Here is a 15,213-nt window from a genome sequence, read left to right as displayed (position 1 = left end):
AAAGTCTGTGGTGAACAGGAGAACAGAAGGTTACAGCAACGTCCTTCTGGGTCGGTCCTGAGCCGAGAGCTCTCTCTGACCCCCCTTGAATACCAGTCCAGAAGAATGTGCTGCTTCCAGGCACGTTGTGTTCGTAACGGTCAGTACAATATTGAAAAGCAGTGCAGGATCCATGTTTGTTACAGAGATGGTGTATGTGCGGGTTTGTGGGGCTTTTGAAAAGATGCATGAAACATTATGGGATGCAGATGATAATATGGGATGGAGAAAACTGCATCATGGGATGTTTAAACCATGTTCCTTGTCACCCCTGCATGACTTGTTTGCCCCCATGAGGCTTTTTAAACCCTTCCCAAAACACCCTGCACCAGATGGTGAGCTACCCACAGTGCACTGTTCTCTGCATCGATGCAAGTGCCGCTAGTGAGGACTTGCACTGCTGACACAAGGAGTGTAGTGTGGATGTAGAAAAGTGATTTTAATTACTGCGGCAGCTGTATGTTGACATCTTTGGTCGACCTAATTTTGCAGTGTAGACATGCCTTGAGGTTTTTGAACCTTGATTTTCTGCTCTGAGATGTTTTAATCCCATAGTGCTCGTGGTATCTTGGAAACTTTGAAGGGCACAGCTGAAAATCTCTGGCTTCTCCACAAACAAGGCAGCATCCCCAACTTGGGTGGCAGGTATCGAAGGCTGGGGAAGGCTGAGGCTCCCCAAACAGCCTTGCGTGGCCCTGCTCACGCTCCGCCCTGGCCCCTTCCTGTTTCCTGGTGCTGTGATATGGGGGGCTTTTCCTGCCAGGGCCCTAGGCTGGGGCTAATGCGGGCTGGCTTGCACTCCAGGGATTGGTGGGGGGCATGCCACCTGCTCAGTGCTCCGTGGCTGGAGGGGGCCATGCCGCCAGCCCTCTTGCCCAGCACTTGGGTGGGAGGAGGTGTCGCCTGCTCACCCGCCTGGCACTCCAGGGCTGAGGGAGGGGGGTCACTCGGGTGGCCTGGGACTGGTGCCACACGGGGGCTCTGGGCTTTGGCGGGAGGGGTGGGGCCGGGGACTAACTTCCCCGAGCCCAGGGTTCAGAGGTGCTGACTTTCTAATTTCCCTGGGTGTGCCCCAGCCCTCCCTTCCCTCAAGGCTCCGCCCCTGCTCCTTCCCACCCCTGCTCTGCCTCTTCCCACCCCATTCTGCCCCCTCTCCTGAGCATGCCCCACCCTCGCTCCACCTCCTCCTGACCCCATTGCTTCCCCTCCCACCCCCAGCGCCTCCTGCAGGCTGCTAAACAGCTGATCATGGGTTGAAGGCGCTGCAGGGGAGGCAGAGGAGCTGATCTGCAGTGCTGTTGGTGGGTGCTATTTTTTTTCCGTGGATGCTCCAGCCCCGGCGCACCCACAGAGTCAGTGTCTATGCCGGGGTTCACCCACCGCCCATGATCCTAAGCATACTCTTAATTGGTAAACATTTCTTGACCAACCTTGATTCTAATGTGTAGAGCTGCCAAGTCCTTGTTTCCAATTTTTTTTTTAAGCAGAAAAGAGTTTTATTTGTGTAACGCTTACAAAGAATCACCAAAAAGGATAAAGCAATCAAAACAGGAATAAGTATTTAAAGATGAGGAAACTGAGGGACTGAGATGCGAAGTCACTTGAGCAAGGTCAGGCAGCACCATGGTGGCAGAACAAAGAATAGAACACAAATGTCCTGATTCTCAGTCTTGTGCTTTAACCAGAAGACCCTCCATCCTTTCTCTTCTCCATTTGTGGAATGAGGCCTGGAGTTTTATATTTGTTTGCAAAGATTCCATATGCTTCCAGTTAGTTATGTGTTACCTATGTAGCCACCTTAAGATAATAAAATCATAGTACTTAAAATGAAGAGGTTAACATAGTCATGCAAAATCAGGTATGTATGACATTCGGTGTAAGGTAATGCTCTGTGATTTACATTTTATTTTCCACAGTAAAATGCCTTTTAAAATTGAAAAGTGGGGGATGCATCTGAGTAGCCCTAATTCTACCTTAATAATGTTTTTGGCTAGGAATTGTATTTGTTTGTAAGTAGGCTTGGCAGAATTTGATTTTTATTTGTTAAATTTTGACAGACATAGTTTATTCTTAAGCAATTTTAGATGTTTATTTAAATTTTCAGTTGAAGGAAATTATGGGGGTGGGGTTGTCAGACAAATATTTAATGACAAATATAAATAATACTTTATAACTTCTAAAACACAAATTGTCAAACTCACATATCAAAATATACCAAATATACTTAAGTAACATTTTCTTACTTTGCTGATCATCTGTAATCTTTGAAGATTAGTGCTAGAGATATTTTTCCATAGGTTTATGTGCCTTTGATGAACTTGACAGTCTCTAATAAACATCAAATCCTGCCAACCCTATGCCTGAGTGTGATGTAGTGGCTCTACGCCCCCTTGAATTCAGGGGCAGTTTTGCTCCTGTACTCAACGCAACACAGCCTGTGTGACATCAGAGCTTTGACGCCAAACCTGCAACCTGCCCTGCCAAGGCTTTCGGGGAGCATGTCTGCGTCGCTGATTTGGGTTGCTGTTTCGCCAGGCGGGGGCCTGGTCAGAGGGGGCGGGGCCCGGGGCGAAGGGGGGCCCCCTCCCCCCGCAGCCGGGAGCCGGGTGGGGTCGGGGCCGTGGCTCCAGCACGCGCTGCGCCTCGGCCGTTAGCGGGGAGGGCGAGCGAGTGATGCTTTTACCCGCCGGCCCCGCCCCGAGTCTCGCGGGAAGTGACGTCAGCGAGCTTGGGGAGAAGCCCTGGTTTCCGGGCTGGTGGGGGGTTGCTGCGGGCCCTGGCGTGGGATGGAGCGGCCCCCGGTGGGCGCGGCGCTGCGGGGGCAGCCCGGGGGCAGCTGCGGCCCTTGGGAAATGCGGGAGCGGCTGGGAACTGGCGGCTTCGGCAACGTCTGTCTGTACCAGCACCAGGTGCGGGGGAGCCTCCAATGGCCACCCGGGGTAACCGCCCTGCTCCCCGCGCGGGTGTCAGCCGAAGCCCCGGCAGCCCCCCCTTGGCCCTCGCGTGAGCCGCTGTCCCGACATTAGGGGCTTTGTCTTACAGAGGCAGCCTGTTGCCGCCCTCCAGGTTTTCACACTTACTATCTGGTCACCCCTCTTCCCCCCCCCCCCGCCCGGGTAATCTGCCCCTGGGTACTACTCCCCCCCGGGCAACCGAGTCCATAGCTACCCCTATCCCCGGTAGCCCCTGCCAACTACTGGGTAATCCCAACGGATCCCTGGGTAGTGCCCCCACCCCTGGGTAGTCCCTGCTGACCATCTAGTGCCCTCTCAGGGCCCCCTCCCCCCCAGCGTAACCCTTCCACCAAACCCACTGACCCCTGGATAACCCCTTCCCCACTGATAATTCCCTACCCCCATCAATTTCATTCTGGCATTTCGGTAACTCCATGTTGTTCTCTTCACTGCTTTCCCCAACACTCTCTGATCTCTGTGACTCCTGACCTCACTGACCACCCCCAAATACCTAATAACCCTCCCACCTCAGCTCCACATAGATGCCCCATATAACCTAATGAACTGACCCCACCAACATCCCTTCATCCTGACCCACTCATTCCCCCCCTGTTCTGGCCCTACACTGATTTCCCCCCCCACCCATTGATCCCCAGTTTCATGCCCCTCTGCTACAGCCATCCCACTCCACTGTGCTGAAACCTGGCTAATTCCCAGACTGATTGTTGTGCCATAGCACATTGATTGATTGATTTTTGTTGTAGGATTTAGGTGATAAGATAGCTATTAAATCTTGTCGACTGGAACTAAGCATGAAAAACAAAGACCGGTGGTGCCATGAAATCCAAATCATGAAGAAGTAAGTATGCTCCATCATGATCTTTTCCCTCGCTTTTGGGAGCGGGTGTCGTCAAATCAATTGGGGAGCATTTGCATTTCAGACTCAGAAGTAGACCATAGACTTTTCTTTTGGTCTTAATCTTATCCTAAGAGGTGAGAGTGAGCATCTTTAGTCCACTGGAAAGAAAGCTGTAATTAAAAAAAAAAAATCAACTTTACACTGATATTGTAAAGGTAAAACGCTATAATTATGATAAATTAATAAGCTTCTCTTTTCACAGTCTTATAGTTTTATGGAAAAACTACCCTCTGCAGTGAGATGTCTTGTTTACTCCTGGCCCAGACATGAACTTTGCATGTGACAGGATTTCATAGAATTCCAGCTGCCTGTTTTACGTTCACATTACTCGGTTTATCGAAGAGAAGGTTGAGAGGTGACTTGATCAATGCATTTAGGCACTGCTATGCAGAAAAGAGATCTGAGCAGTTTTTTGTTTTTTTTTTAAAAAAAACCTGGCTGACAAAGGGTCCAAGGGCTGGAAGCTGTAATTGGACAAATTCTATCCTGAAACAAGACATGGTTTCCTAGTATTGGAACAGCTTACCGGGGGGAGTGGGGCACCTACCATTGCTTGGAGTCTTTAAAAATCTTTCTGTCATACTGACTGCCAGTTTTGGGGTTGGGCAGAGTGGTATGGGGTGTGGTTCACCTGCAGGGATCATCTGGGCACGACTCACCTAATCAATTTCCTGCCACTGCTGGGGCCTCCTGCATTTGTGGCACCTCAGTCGCTCCTGTCTTCTGTTTGTGGCACACAACAGTTTAGTTTAACCTCCAAGTTATTGGACTCAATATGGAGATAACTAGGTGAAATTTAGTGGTCTATAATTAAGGCTAAGATTGTCATGGAGGTCACAGAGTCTGTAAAACTTTCTTGACATTTTCTGGTTCAGTCATGGGGCAGCAGGGGGCCTAGTATGTTGAGAACTACTGGCTATGCTCTAGTGATCTAATATTAATGTATTTCCATCCTCCATCTCAAACAAAATAGAAACTAAATTTTTATTTGAAGATGCCATAGATGCTCACAAGCTGTAAATAAATGTTAACACCATTAGAAATTACATTTAAGGACAAGATTTTCTATAATTTGTAACATGGAAAGATGACTGACTTTCTTAAAAGGGTGGTGTGTTTTAGGGTAACTTGTAGTGGACAGACCCCTTAGCTGAGCTATTAGCTGCACTCCTGACAATTCAACATAAGGAAGTGCACAGGGCAGAGCTGGAGCTGCATTTGGCACATGAGTGCAACTCAGGGCTTTGCTATGTACACAGTACCCATCTTGAGAGCACCTGCACAAGTTCAGCAGCTGTTCTGCAAGTATGAAGCTATTATTAATGCATCTTGGGCACTTAACTCTTCTGTGTCCCCAGTACATTTGTGAGACATATATGAATCACAGTAAGCCAAAGTCATCCTAATAGTAACTGCTTATTTTAATTATTACTATATAGTGCTAGAAGTATGCATTTCACTTTTCACAAGTGAAGTGCCTGGCTCTTGGAGCTTCTAATCTCAGTTGGATAGATACTCTATAATGAAAGGCTCAGGCTGGAGGGAGGGAGCAGAAGTATATGGGCCCAGATCCATTTTTTGTGTCCAGTATATTCTGTTGTATAGACTTTCTGCTACTGCTCTGATTCGTGTCTTTGCTGCAATGGGTTTCATCCTGGTTTTTCTCTGAATATTGCATGTGAGTGATGTAGCATATATAACCGATGAACATAAAACTGAAAGAAAATGCACAAGTGTAAGTGATCACATAACTAGAGCTTGTTTTATAAAACAATATTAGGTTAACATAATCTCTGTCCACGGAATTTCCCTGTAAACCTGTATGGCTTTCTATGCTGATACAGCACTATCTTGTATTTCGATAATGGAGTCCAGAGCACTTTGGCCTGAATATGTGCCAAGAAATGACATCTGCCTCTAAAATTCAGCTACCTCTCGGATGGCATATGGCCTGCTGTTTAACAGTTCATTGCTGTGCTTTAGAATAGAACATGAAGTGAACATTACAATAGCCATTTAAAACTGCAGGGAGAATTTTAGATAAATTATAAGTACTACTATTGGTATTTGGTCAAAACACCAGGGTTCATACATGGCATAGACTTCCTAATAAACATGAAAAGTCAGAACTTCTGTTCTACATCTCATCAGAATCACCGTGCCTTCAGTAGCATAGTAACATTTAATACCATACAGGTTCAGTCCTGACTCAGAGAAAGAGTGTCAGCTGCTGAATCCCTCTTTGCCTTGGTTTGCTTTGGTCTCCCATCAATGAACTAATCAGGCCCAGCCCTGCTTAGTTCAGTAAGAACAGAAGGGTGACATGCAATATCTGCCTGCACAGGCTGAAACACCACTCCTACATGTGAACAAAATCTCTCTTCTTACAAGAACTGCAGTAGTAGTTTAAAATTTTTGCTTTCAGCATTGTGTTCCTTTTGACAGGATTTCACCACTTGCCCAAAACATAGTACTTCGAAGGGTCACAGCAGATTCCATTACTTGACTCAGTTCCCTCAGATTTGTCAGCTAACCGCTTCATTGGACAGCAGTACTGTGATGGTGAAATAGTCAGGAATGGATAAGGGCTACCGGTCTGTCACAGGACTGAGAAGGGGGTTCAATAAGGGGCTGTGTTCTCTTTGGGGGCAGGAGGCTCGGAAAGGCCAGAGTTGAGTTGGAGCATCACTTTATTTTTGTATACTTCATAAATTTGTGTTGAACAAAATGTTGAGACCATGGGGTGCAAGCCTGAAACAGACTTGGGCATGGCACTGGTTCTCTCCTGGGCGCTGGTCAGAGCACTCACCTGGTTACAGATACCCTGTGCATTCACTGTCCATGGGCTCATTCTCCAAAATCCTTAACTGAATTTAGAGGTCAGGCCGGGCCAGTGCTTTTGCCCACATAAAGGCACTAGAGGCTGGGTTAAAGTGAGGAAGGAGAAGTAGAAGTGGAAGAAAGGAGAAAGGGAAGAAACAGTGGTAGGGAGAGACAGGGAAAGAAGAAGGACAACACTGACCGTAAAAATGGATGACAAGGTAACCACCATATAAAAGCAAAATTTCGTAGAGCGAGAAACAGCCTTTTGAGAAGGAACTAGCTGAAAACTGAAAAGGGCAAAACTTGTAGAAAAAGCCAGTCTGAGGGGCAATTATGATTGAAAGGTAGATGATTTGAGTGAGGCTGCAAAATCTAGAAGGGAAGTAGAGACTAGGACAGAAAATATTACTAGACGAGTTAACAAAAAAAAAAAAGATGGAAATGTTTAGAGTGTTATGGAGAGTTTGCTTTATGCAACGTATTGAATCTCTTAGTTGACACTGAGTTGGCTGTGTGTTTCCATCAGAAGTACAATGTCAATATTCCCAACTTTGGCTCTTTGGATCCTCTGTGTTCCCCTCATGTTGTTTTGAGAGGTTGACAGGTGTATTTTCAGACATGACCAGGAAATAGATATTAAATGGCTCCCCCTTTCCTTATGTACACATCTCCTAACTATGTAGGTATTCACATAGAAAAGTATCTGAGGGCATCACAGACCTTAACAAATGTATCTTCCCAACACTGCTGGGAGGTAAGGAGGTATCATCCCTCTTGTACAGATACAGAAATTGAAGTGCAGATTAAGTGACATTGCCCATCGTCACACAGGGACTTGAACCCAAATTTCTTGAGTCCCAATCCAGTCCTTAACCATAAGACTAACTTTCTACTCATCACTGATCTGCTTGTTCTTGGAAAGTATGAACTTTGTGTATTGTCCTTGGGTAACACTGGGATAACTTGATGACAATTACTTGCTGGCCATCGCACTTTTAACATTAAATGTTTTTGGGAAAGAAATCTTACTGTGCACATATTTGAAACACATTTTGCTTCTGTTGCTTGATCTTCTGCTGAAATATGTGTCAAGATTTTCATCACGCTTTCCATTTGTTTAGGTTAAACAACCCCTATGTAGTAAAGGCCTGTGATGTTCCAGAGGAGATGAACTTCCTAGTTAATGATGTCCCTCTTCTTGCAATGGAGTACTGTTCAGGAGGTGATCTCAGAAAGGTAAAACCTGCTTGTTTGAAATTATAGCTGAATAAGTGATTTCAAAGTTGACTGTCTGTGCAACTAAGTGGATTGGGATTTTTGCACCTGTGTAACAAATGCAAGTGCAAATCCACAGGTGCACCCACACCAGTGTAAGAAGGGGTTTGCACCAGAGTATCTTACAGTGGTGAGTAGTACAAGTGCAATCCCCTTTTTACCCTCCCGTCATAGGAACTAAATCAGTGTGGTACAAATTCTAGTAGTTAAATCAAGCTCTTATTTAACCAGCAGTGTGTTTGATACAGATACATAATAGAGAAGTTATTCTGGAGTATGTAAAAGTATGAAAGATGTCACACTAAATTGTCGATTTATTTAGATTCTCACATGGCTTCCATCAGTGTAGAATCTTCCTGGGCTGAAGCTACCAAAATGCTAATATTCCCTATTGATTTAGGAATGTGTTTAGGCCATTGCATGGGCGACTTTCATTTAGGAAGACACTAGACAGCACCTTGGAAGAAATGCTTAATGGTGTATTCACCAGCACCTTTCAGTAGTTTTAATAGAGGGCAGTGATATAGACCAGCACACTTTGTACTCCCTTCCCTTGCAGTGGGAATTGGGAATGACACACTTTCATTTGTAGACTAAGAAACAAAGGTAACTAAATGAGGGATTGGACAAGAATTTGATCTTGTATCTAAAATGATGAGGAAGGCTCTTGACTACAGTGTAAATAGCAGACAAGTCAGATGTGCCACAGACTAAGGACTGGGAGAGAGGCAAATGGGCTTTAACAATGAGAGACTTTGAATTCTGTTTAATCAGTAACTAACTTTTATCCTATTATATCCATGATTTTTTCCATTTCACTTTCATCTTCTCTTTGTTTTCTATGTTAAATACTTCTGGCTTTATTTGAAGCAATTGGAGCAATCCCTGGTTGGATATTCTCAGGAGGAGGAAACAAAGTCTGAACCCGGAGGGGACAGGTTAGGGATATACAGAGATACTGAACTGATAATATGGATAGCAGGGCCCCACTCAGAGGTTCTGCCTTCGGTGAATAGGAGCATGGGGAAACCTGAAGGACTAAGAGGAGGGCCAGGCTCAGGCGACCTTGGTTACATCAAATCTCATTTCAGTGTACCATTTGTTAGGTTTTTCAGACCTTGAAAGCTGTGTTGGTGCCTGTGGCTGTTCTGGAAGTGAAATGCTCTAGTCCAAATGGTCACCTCTAATGCTTCACACCTAAAGAGGGAGAAGCACTACAGCATATTTTTAATCATCTGTGATCTCATTTTCATCGCTTTTCTGCACTTGTGTGGTGACATCTTTATTTTGCACTGATGTCAATATCTAGTTAAAGTTCTGTAACAGCACCAAGGCTGGAAAATAGTCTGATACTAAATTGTGGTCTTTATCAGTTACTGGTCATCTTGATCTGTGGGGAGTGTTGTCTGAAGAGAAATGAGCCTGATTCTGCCAATGACTCCTTCTCTGTCCTTAGGCATGCTGTGTATGCCCTGTCTACACTAGTAGATCACTCATGGCACCAACTTCTAAAAACATGATCACCCTAGCATGTATTTAAGATGCTTTGTTTGGTGATAGGAGACCCAGGACAGAGGATGGAGTCACTAAAGCCAAGGGAGGACAAGATTTCAAGGGTAGGAGCATGGTTGTCAAAGTCAGCTGATAAGTTGAGGAGCATGGGGCTGGAGGACAGGCCTTCATGTTTGGGCAGAAAGAGATCATTTTAGACTCTGACAACACTTTCAGGGAGCATAGAGGGTGGAAGGTGGATGGAGCTGGAGGAAAGAAACTCCAGGGGTGGTTACAGTGATTGAATGAGAGTTTTGGAAAGAAGAGATTGGGTGTGAGATGGGGGTCTGGGTGAGTGTTCTGTAATCAGGGGACAAAAGCCTTTTCCCCTGGGTGGAGAACACATGATGAAAGTTAGAAGTTGAGAAGAATGAGGGAGAGGGGGCAGCCTCTGGGTGACATAGGAAAGCAGGTGAGAACTCTGTAAGTGATAGGAAGAGGTCATGTTGGATGTTATGTTTTTTTCCTTGAAGAAATCCTGAGTAGAGGTAGGACTTGAGGGGATCAAAGATGCGGGGGGGGGGATTGTCTGAGTTGTGCGTGTGGCATTCAGTGAGAGGGGAGAAGTAGAACTACTTAGCTGAGACAACAGAGTGAATATGTAGCGGAGAAAGCTTGCATCGTTGTGGGACTGCTGAGATGTGAGAACAAGGGTGGTGAAAAGCAGAAGAGAGAGAATAGATGTTGATGAATTGGTGGTTCCAGAAGTGGTGTGAGCAGTGCTGAGGAGATGAGGTAATGGTAAGAGGGAGGAATTCAGTGATGGAAAGATCAGAGAGAGTAGTATTTGGTGAAGACCAGATCAGGTGAATGAAGGAGCTAATCAAATGAAGAGATGAAGGCAGGAAGGTGGGCAGCTACCTAGGGATCATTTGGGACATCAGTTTGGAGGCTGAAGTAGCCAAAATGAAAGTGAGGGATTGTGAAGCATGGGAGCCAAGAGTCAGTCATTGAGGATGGTCAGTGAGATGGAATAAGGTGGGCCATAGATCACAGCAACATGGAGTGGAAGAAAGAGGAGGGTAGTCCAAAAGATGAGTGAAAAGAAGAAGCAGGAAGGCATTGGAAGTGATAGAAATAAGAGAGGGGAGCCAAATACCCCAACTATGACCTGTGCAGGGCAATTTTGTGCAAGGAGAGTTGATGAGGAGTGATTGCAATAGGAAAGTTGCAACAGAGGCAGTATGAGGGGGAGAGAAGGGCCAGGGAGAGTCCAGGTCTCAGTGAGAGCTGGGAGATCGTGAAGTTGTGGTTGGAAGAAGTTTTCTTTTAGATGGACTTGGCATTTTAGTGGGGACAGGAGGAAGGAAACAGTTGAGGTTAAAGGAAGCAAAGTGTTAGCGAGGGAGGATTGGAATGGGACAAGTGATTATGGAAGTGAGGAAGGCAGAAGAGGTATGTGGATTTGTGGGAGTGAGAGAGGTAGAGCAAGGACAGGAGGAAGAGATGCAAATGTACAGGTGATGGTGGGGAGTGTGTGTGGTGTTAGGATGAAAGGGTACAGGGGTGGGGGAATAGAGGAGCAGAGACGAAGATCGCACATGTAAAAGGGTAGCAAATGGTTAGTAGAGCCAGCCATGCTGGGGGCAATCCAATGGACAGTTGGTTAATAAGGCAAGTGCTTAGCTTTCAAGTAGATTGAAAAATCGAAGAATGAGAGACAGAGTGCTTAAATCCCAAATAAATATTCAGTGATGAAGAGGGATTAAATGATAGATAACACACAGCTAGCTAGGCTTTATGATGAAATACCAATCACTTGATCTGCCTGGCTAAATATATGATTAGTAGGTGAACAGAAATTAGGCGAAGTGACATAAAAGTACTCACTGACTGCTCAATGGTTCAGAATGCCAGCTGGCATATAATGAACTCAGTTGATCTGGTAAGGGCAGTAACTTGCAGGCCGGCATTGGGTGGATCAACATTAGAGGGTTATGCAGTCATTGCAGAAGAGAGCACACCTCTTTCTGATACATTCCAGGCATCAGCATGACTGAAGGGCAGGCTCTCTGCACTGCTCAGGTGGTGCAAAGGGAATGGAGACTAATTGCAATGCCCCAGTCAGGGATGCCCTAGTGTTCGGGAGGGGGAGTCTCCAGCAGGTGCAGAGCCCATGTAGCTGGCTTGTGTGCCTTCCTACCCATTGCTCCTTGTGCTGATGTGTGTGGCTAAGGTGCCATGCAATTCCTGCTGATGGATGGTCCATTAAGGTCCATAGCCAACTTGTTCAGATTAAAGCAGCTGTCACTCTGGGTCAAGCAGAGAACAGGGAGCTGTAACTGGTTCCCTGACTGCCCCTTCACCCCCTTAGACATAGCAAAAATCTGGCCCTGTGTGTTTCCTTCCTGTTCTTTTCATGGAGTACTAACCTAGGGACTACAGGGCATCATGCTCCGTGTGTGTGTGTATGCATGCATGCATATACATGTGCTCCTTTCTGTTTCTTCTTGTCACTTGGCCTGATTTTCCTTGGCTCCTCAGAAATGGTTTAGACCAGGGGTCTCAAACTCAATTTACCTTAGGGCCAGTGCCAGTCCTCAAACTCCCCCAGCGAGCCAATAATGTCACTGAAGATGGTGTTCACGCCACCTCCCCAGCCCGTTTCCCACCCTTTTCCCTTGCTCCCTTGGCCTCATGCTGCCCCAAATGACTCTGCCTGGCAACTAATGATGCTGCATCCATGGCTGACTCTGCCCAGCGACTAGTGGTGGTATCTCTGTCCCTCTCCCCCAGCCAATGGGTGCTGCGGGGGGCGGCGCCTGCAGTAGACAGCATGGCTGCATGGATCTCTCCTCCACCAGCAATAGCAGGGATATGGAACCGCTTGCAGGGAGACGAGCTGCCCGAGGTGAATTACACGTTGCCGAGTGCAACCCCTGGGAGGGTCCCAGGAGCAGCAGGATGGAGCAACGTTGTGGGGAGAGGCATGTGAATCTCTCCTGCCAGCTCCCCTCCTGACCCTCCCACCCACTTTCGGCTGGCAGCCTTGAGGGCTGGATGAAAGAACTTTATTAAATGTTTCCGCGGGCCGCAGTGGGGAGGTTCTTGGGCTGCAGATGGCCCGTGGACAGGGACTTTGAGACCCCTAGTTTAGATTATTTGTTTAGCGCAGTTGATCCTCCAAGCAGTGATCTTGCTCCTGAGACTTGGGCCAGTCATAAATTTCATTTGTTTGCTTTCATATAATGTTTTGAATTTGTCAAGTTTTTGGGGAATGTGCAGACTCTCTGGGGGCCATGATCTCGCCGTAATGGCTGTCAGTTTTGAATCTGTCATTGCCTGGCCTCTAAACAGCCTACAAGACTGTGTTATATGTAACTACAACAACCTTCACACACTTGGAATCTTCTTTTCAAACCAGTTTCTTGCTCATATATACTTTTGTCTTTCTGTACCTTTTATTCTTTTTCACAAGACCAATTAATTTTGTAGCCCATTTTAATTAAGTGTGAATTTAATTGTTTTCTCATGTTATAGTGATTGAGGACAGAAGATCTTAACAAATAATTCTTGCATTGCCGACTTAGACTTATTTTTCTTTTCTGTAGTTGTTAAACAAACCAGAAAATTGCTGTGGACTTAAGGAAAGTCAAATACTTTCTCTGCTTTGCGACATTGGTACGTAATCTGCTGCCTTTCTTGCCTTTTCATGTTCGCTATATGTAACTGTTTTGATGTTTCAACAAAACCCTGCAAAAGCAAGTTGTCAAAACAAAGCAGGTATCTCTAGTAGTGGAAGGCTCTTTTGTCCTGCTTACTGGGATAATTTGTGACACGTAGGGCTTCTCTGGAGGTTTAAATCTGCCTTAACTTCAGGTTAGTCTGGGTGAAAATGCCCACATACACAGTGTGCAGTTCATTACAGCACATTAAGACTAAGTCCACACTACAGGCCTTATAGCAGTGCACTGTACCGCTACAGCTGCGCTGCAGTAAGGTCTCCTGCGTAGCTGCTCTATGCCAGTGGGGGAGAGCTCTCCTGCCAGCATAATTAAAATCACTCCCAATGAGTGGTGGTAGCTAAATTGGCAGGACAGCATCTCCTGCTGACATAGCGTGGTCCACACTGGCACTGTGTGAAGCAGCTCTTATAATATCAGATGCTCAGTGTCATCTTCTTGTTCCTCGTCCTGCTTTCTCCGCTGCTGCTGAGGGAAGAGCTGCATCTGCAGCCACATCTCTGCGTGGTGATGTGGTGGGTGAAGTCCAAAACCAAAGCCACCTGGTTTTGAGTGCTGAAATAAAGCCCAGTCCAAGGAGTGTCTGCATATTCACAGTTGTCAGCATAAGGTCCATGCTGGCCAACAGCAATTCAAAAATGGTGCTAGCTACCCAGAAAGGAAGCAAGGGATTGAGAGTGTAGAACCATAGGATTTAAAAAAAAAATAAAATTTGAACTTGCCTGGCTTCTGCTATGCATCCCACAATGCATCCTGCAATATGCAGAATGAGAAAAATTCAGAATGCACCCAGTTCAGCAGCAAAGAACCATGGGATTCCCTCCGAGAATGCCATGCACTTAATATGCAATAAACCTCGCCGTTTGTTGTGAATTGAAAGAGGGCACAGCCATCCTGGATGCATGCTATTAGCGTGGCTTACAAATTGCATGCTAACTCAATGTGGATTAACCCCTCACCATGGTGTAGTCAAGCTCCTAGAGTTGTGTTTCCTGAGAAATTGATGAATTTGTATTGTCTATATTTATCATTCAACCCAAGATGCTTTAAAGAGCATACCTGCTAAGCATATTTTACTAATAGTAAAGAGTTTGTGAACACATAATGTATATACATGATTCTCTTCTTCTTGGGACTACAGGGTGAGTCAAATCTACCAAAAGAAATCTGTTTGCTTTTGCAGGGAAGAAGTGTTGTTCTTTGAGTGTTTGCACAGATCTGTTCCACTTTAGGTGTGTGTGTTTGCCTTATGAACTGCTTTTAGAGAATATTTTTCCCTCAGCTGTACCTATGGGGGCAGCTTGAGCCCCCTCCTATCTGATGCCACCGTGGGGTGGTATAAGAGGGCGGAGCCACCTCTGGACCCCTTGCAGTTCCTTCATGCTGCCTGTGACAGTTGTCACAGCAACCTTCAATTTATTATAAGTGCTACCTTCAATTCTTTGTCTATATACCCTCTTATTGTTAGGAGTAAGTTCGTTTAGCTAGTTATTAGGGCTGTCAAGCAATTAAAAAAAATTAATCATGATTAATTGCATAATTGCGCTGTTAAACAATAGAATACCATTTATGTAAATATTTTTGGATGTTTTCTACATAATCAAATGTATTGATTTCAATTACAACACAGAATATAAAGTATACAGTGCTCACTTTTACTTTAGATTACAAATATTTGCACTGTAAAAAATAAGAAATAGTATTTTTCAATTCACCTAATACAAGTACTGTAGTGCAATCTCTGTCATGAAAGTTGAACTTACAAATGTAGAATTATGTACAAAAAAATAAGTTGTTTTTGAATGCAATGTAAAACTTTAGAGCCTACAAGTCCACTCAATCCTACTACTTGTTCAGCCAATTGCTCAGACAAATAAGTTTGTTTACATTTGCAGGAGATAATGCTGCCCACTTCTTGTTTACAATGTCACCTGAAAGTGAGAACAGGCGTTCATATGGCTCTCTTGTA

At 45.4% G+C, this 15,213-nt stretch overlaps 1 protein-coding gene across 4 annotated transcripts in view; it reads left to right on the top strand.

The window, feature by feature from the left end:
- The first annotated feature begins 2,725 nt into the window (after positions 1–2,725).
- Positions 2,726–15,213, top strand: part of CHUK (component of inhibitor of nuclear factor kappa B kinase complex) — a 77,323-nt gene continuing 64,835 nt past the window's right edge. The window contains exons 1-4 of one of the 4 annotated variants that reach the window (XM_073353133.2): positions 2,726–2,948; positions 3,758–3,852; positions 7,857–7,971; positions 13,113–13,182. In XM_073353133.2, coding sequence (XP_073209234.1) covers positions 2,826–2,948; positions 3,758–3,852; positions 7,857–7,971; positions 13,113–13,182 — 403 coding nt within the window. In that variant the 5' untranslated portion in view covers positions 2,726–2,825. Of the gene's footprint in view, positions 2,979–3,024; positions 3,106–3,757; positions 3,853–4,114; positions 4,268–7,856; positions 7,972–13,112; positions 13,183–15,213 lie in introns of those variants that run through there. The other 3 variants (XM_073353132.2, XM_073353134.2, XM_073353135.1) reach the window with 3 other exon arrangements.

The sequence above is a fragment of the Lepidochelys kempii genome, chromosome 7, assembly GCF_965140285.1.
Source record: "Lepidochelys kempii isolate rLepKem1 chromosome 7, rLepKem1.hap1, whole genome shotgun sequence".
Taxonomy (NCBI): domain Eukaryota; kingdom Metazoa; phylum Chordata; order Testudines; family Cheloniidae; genus Lepidochelys; species Lepidochelys kempii.
This window is presented reverse-complemented; position numbering and strand designations above follow the sequence as displayed.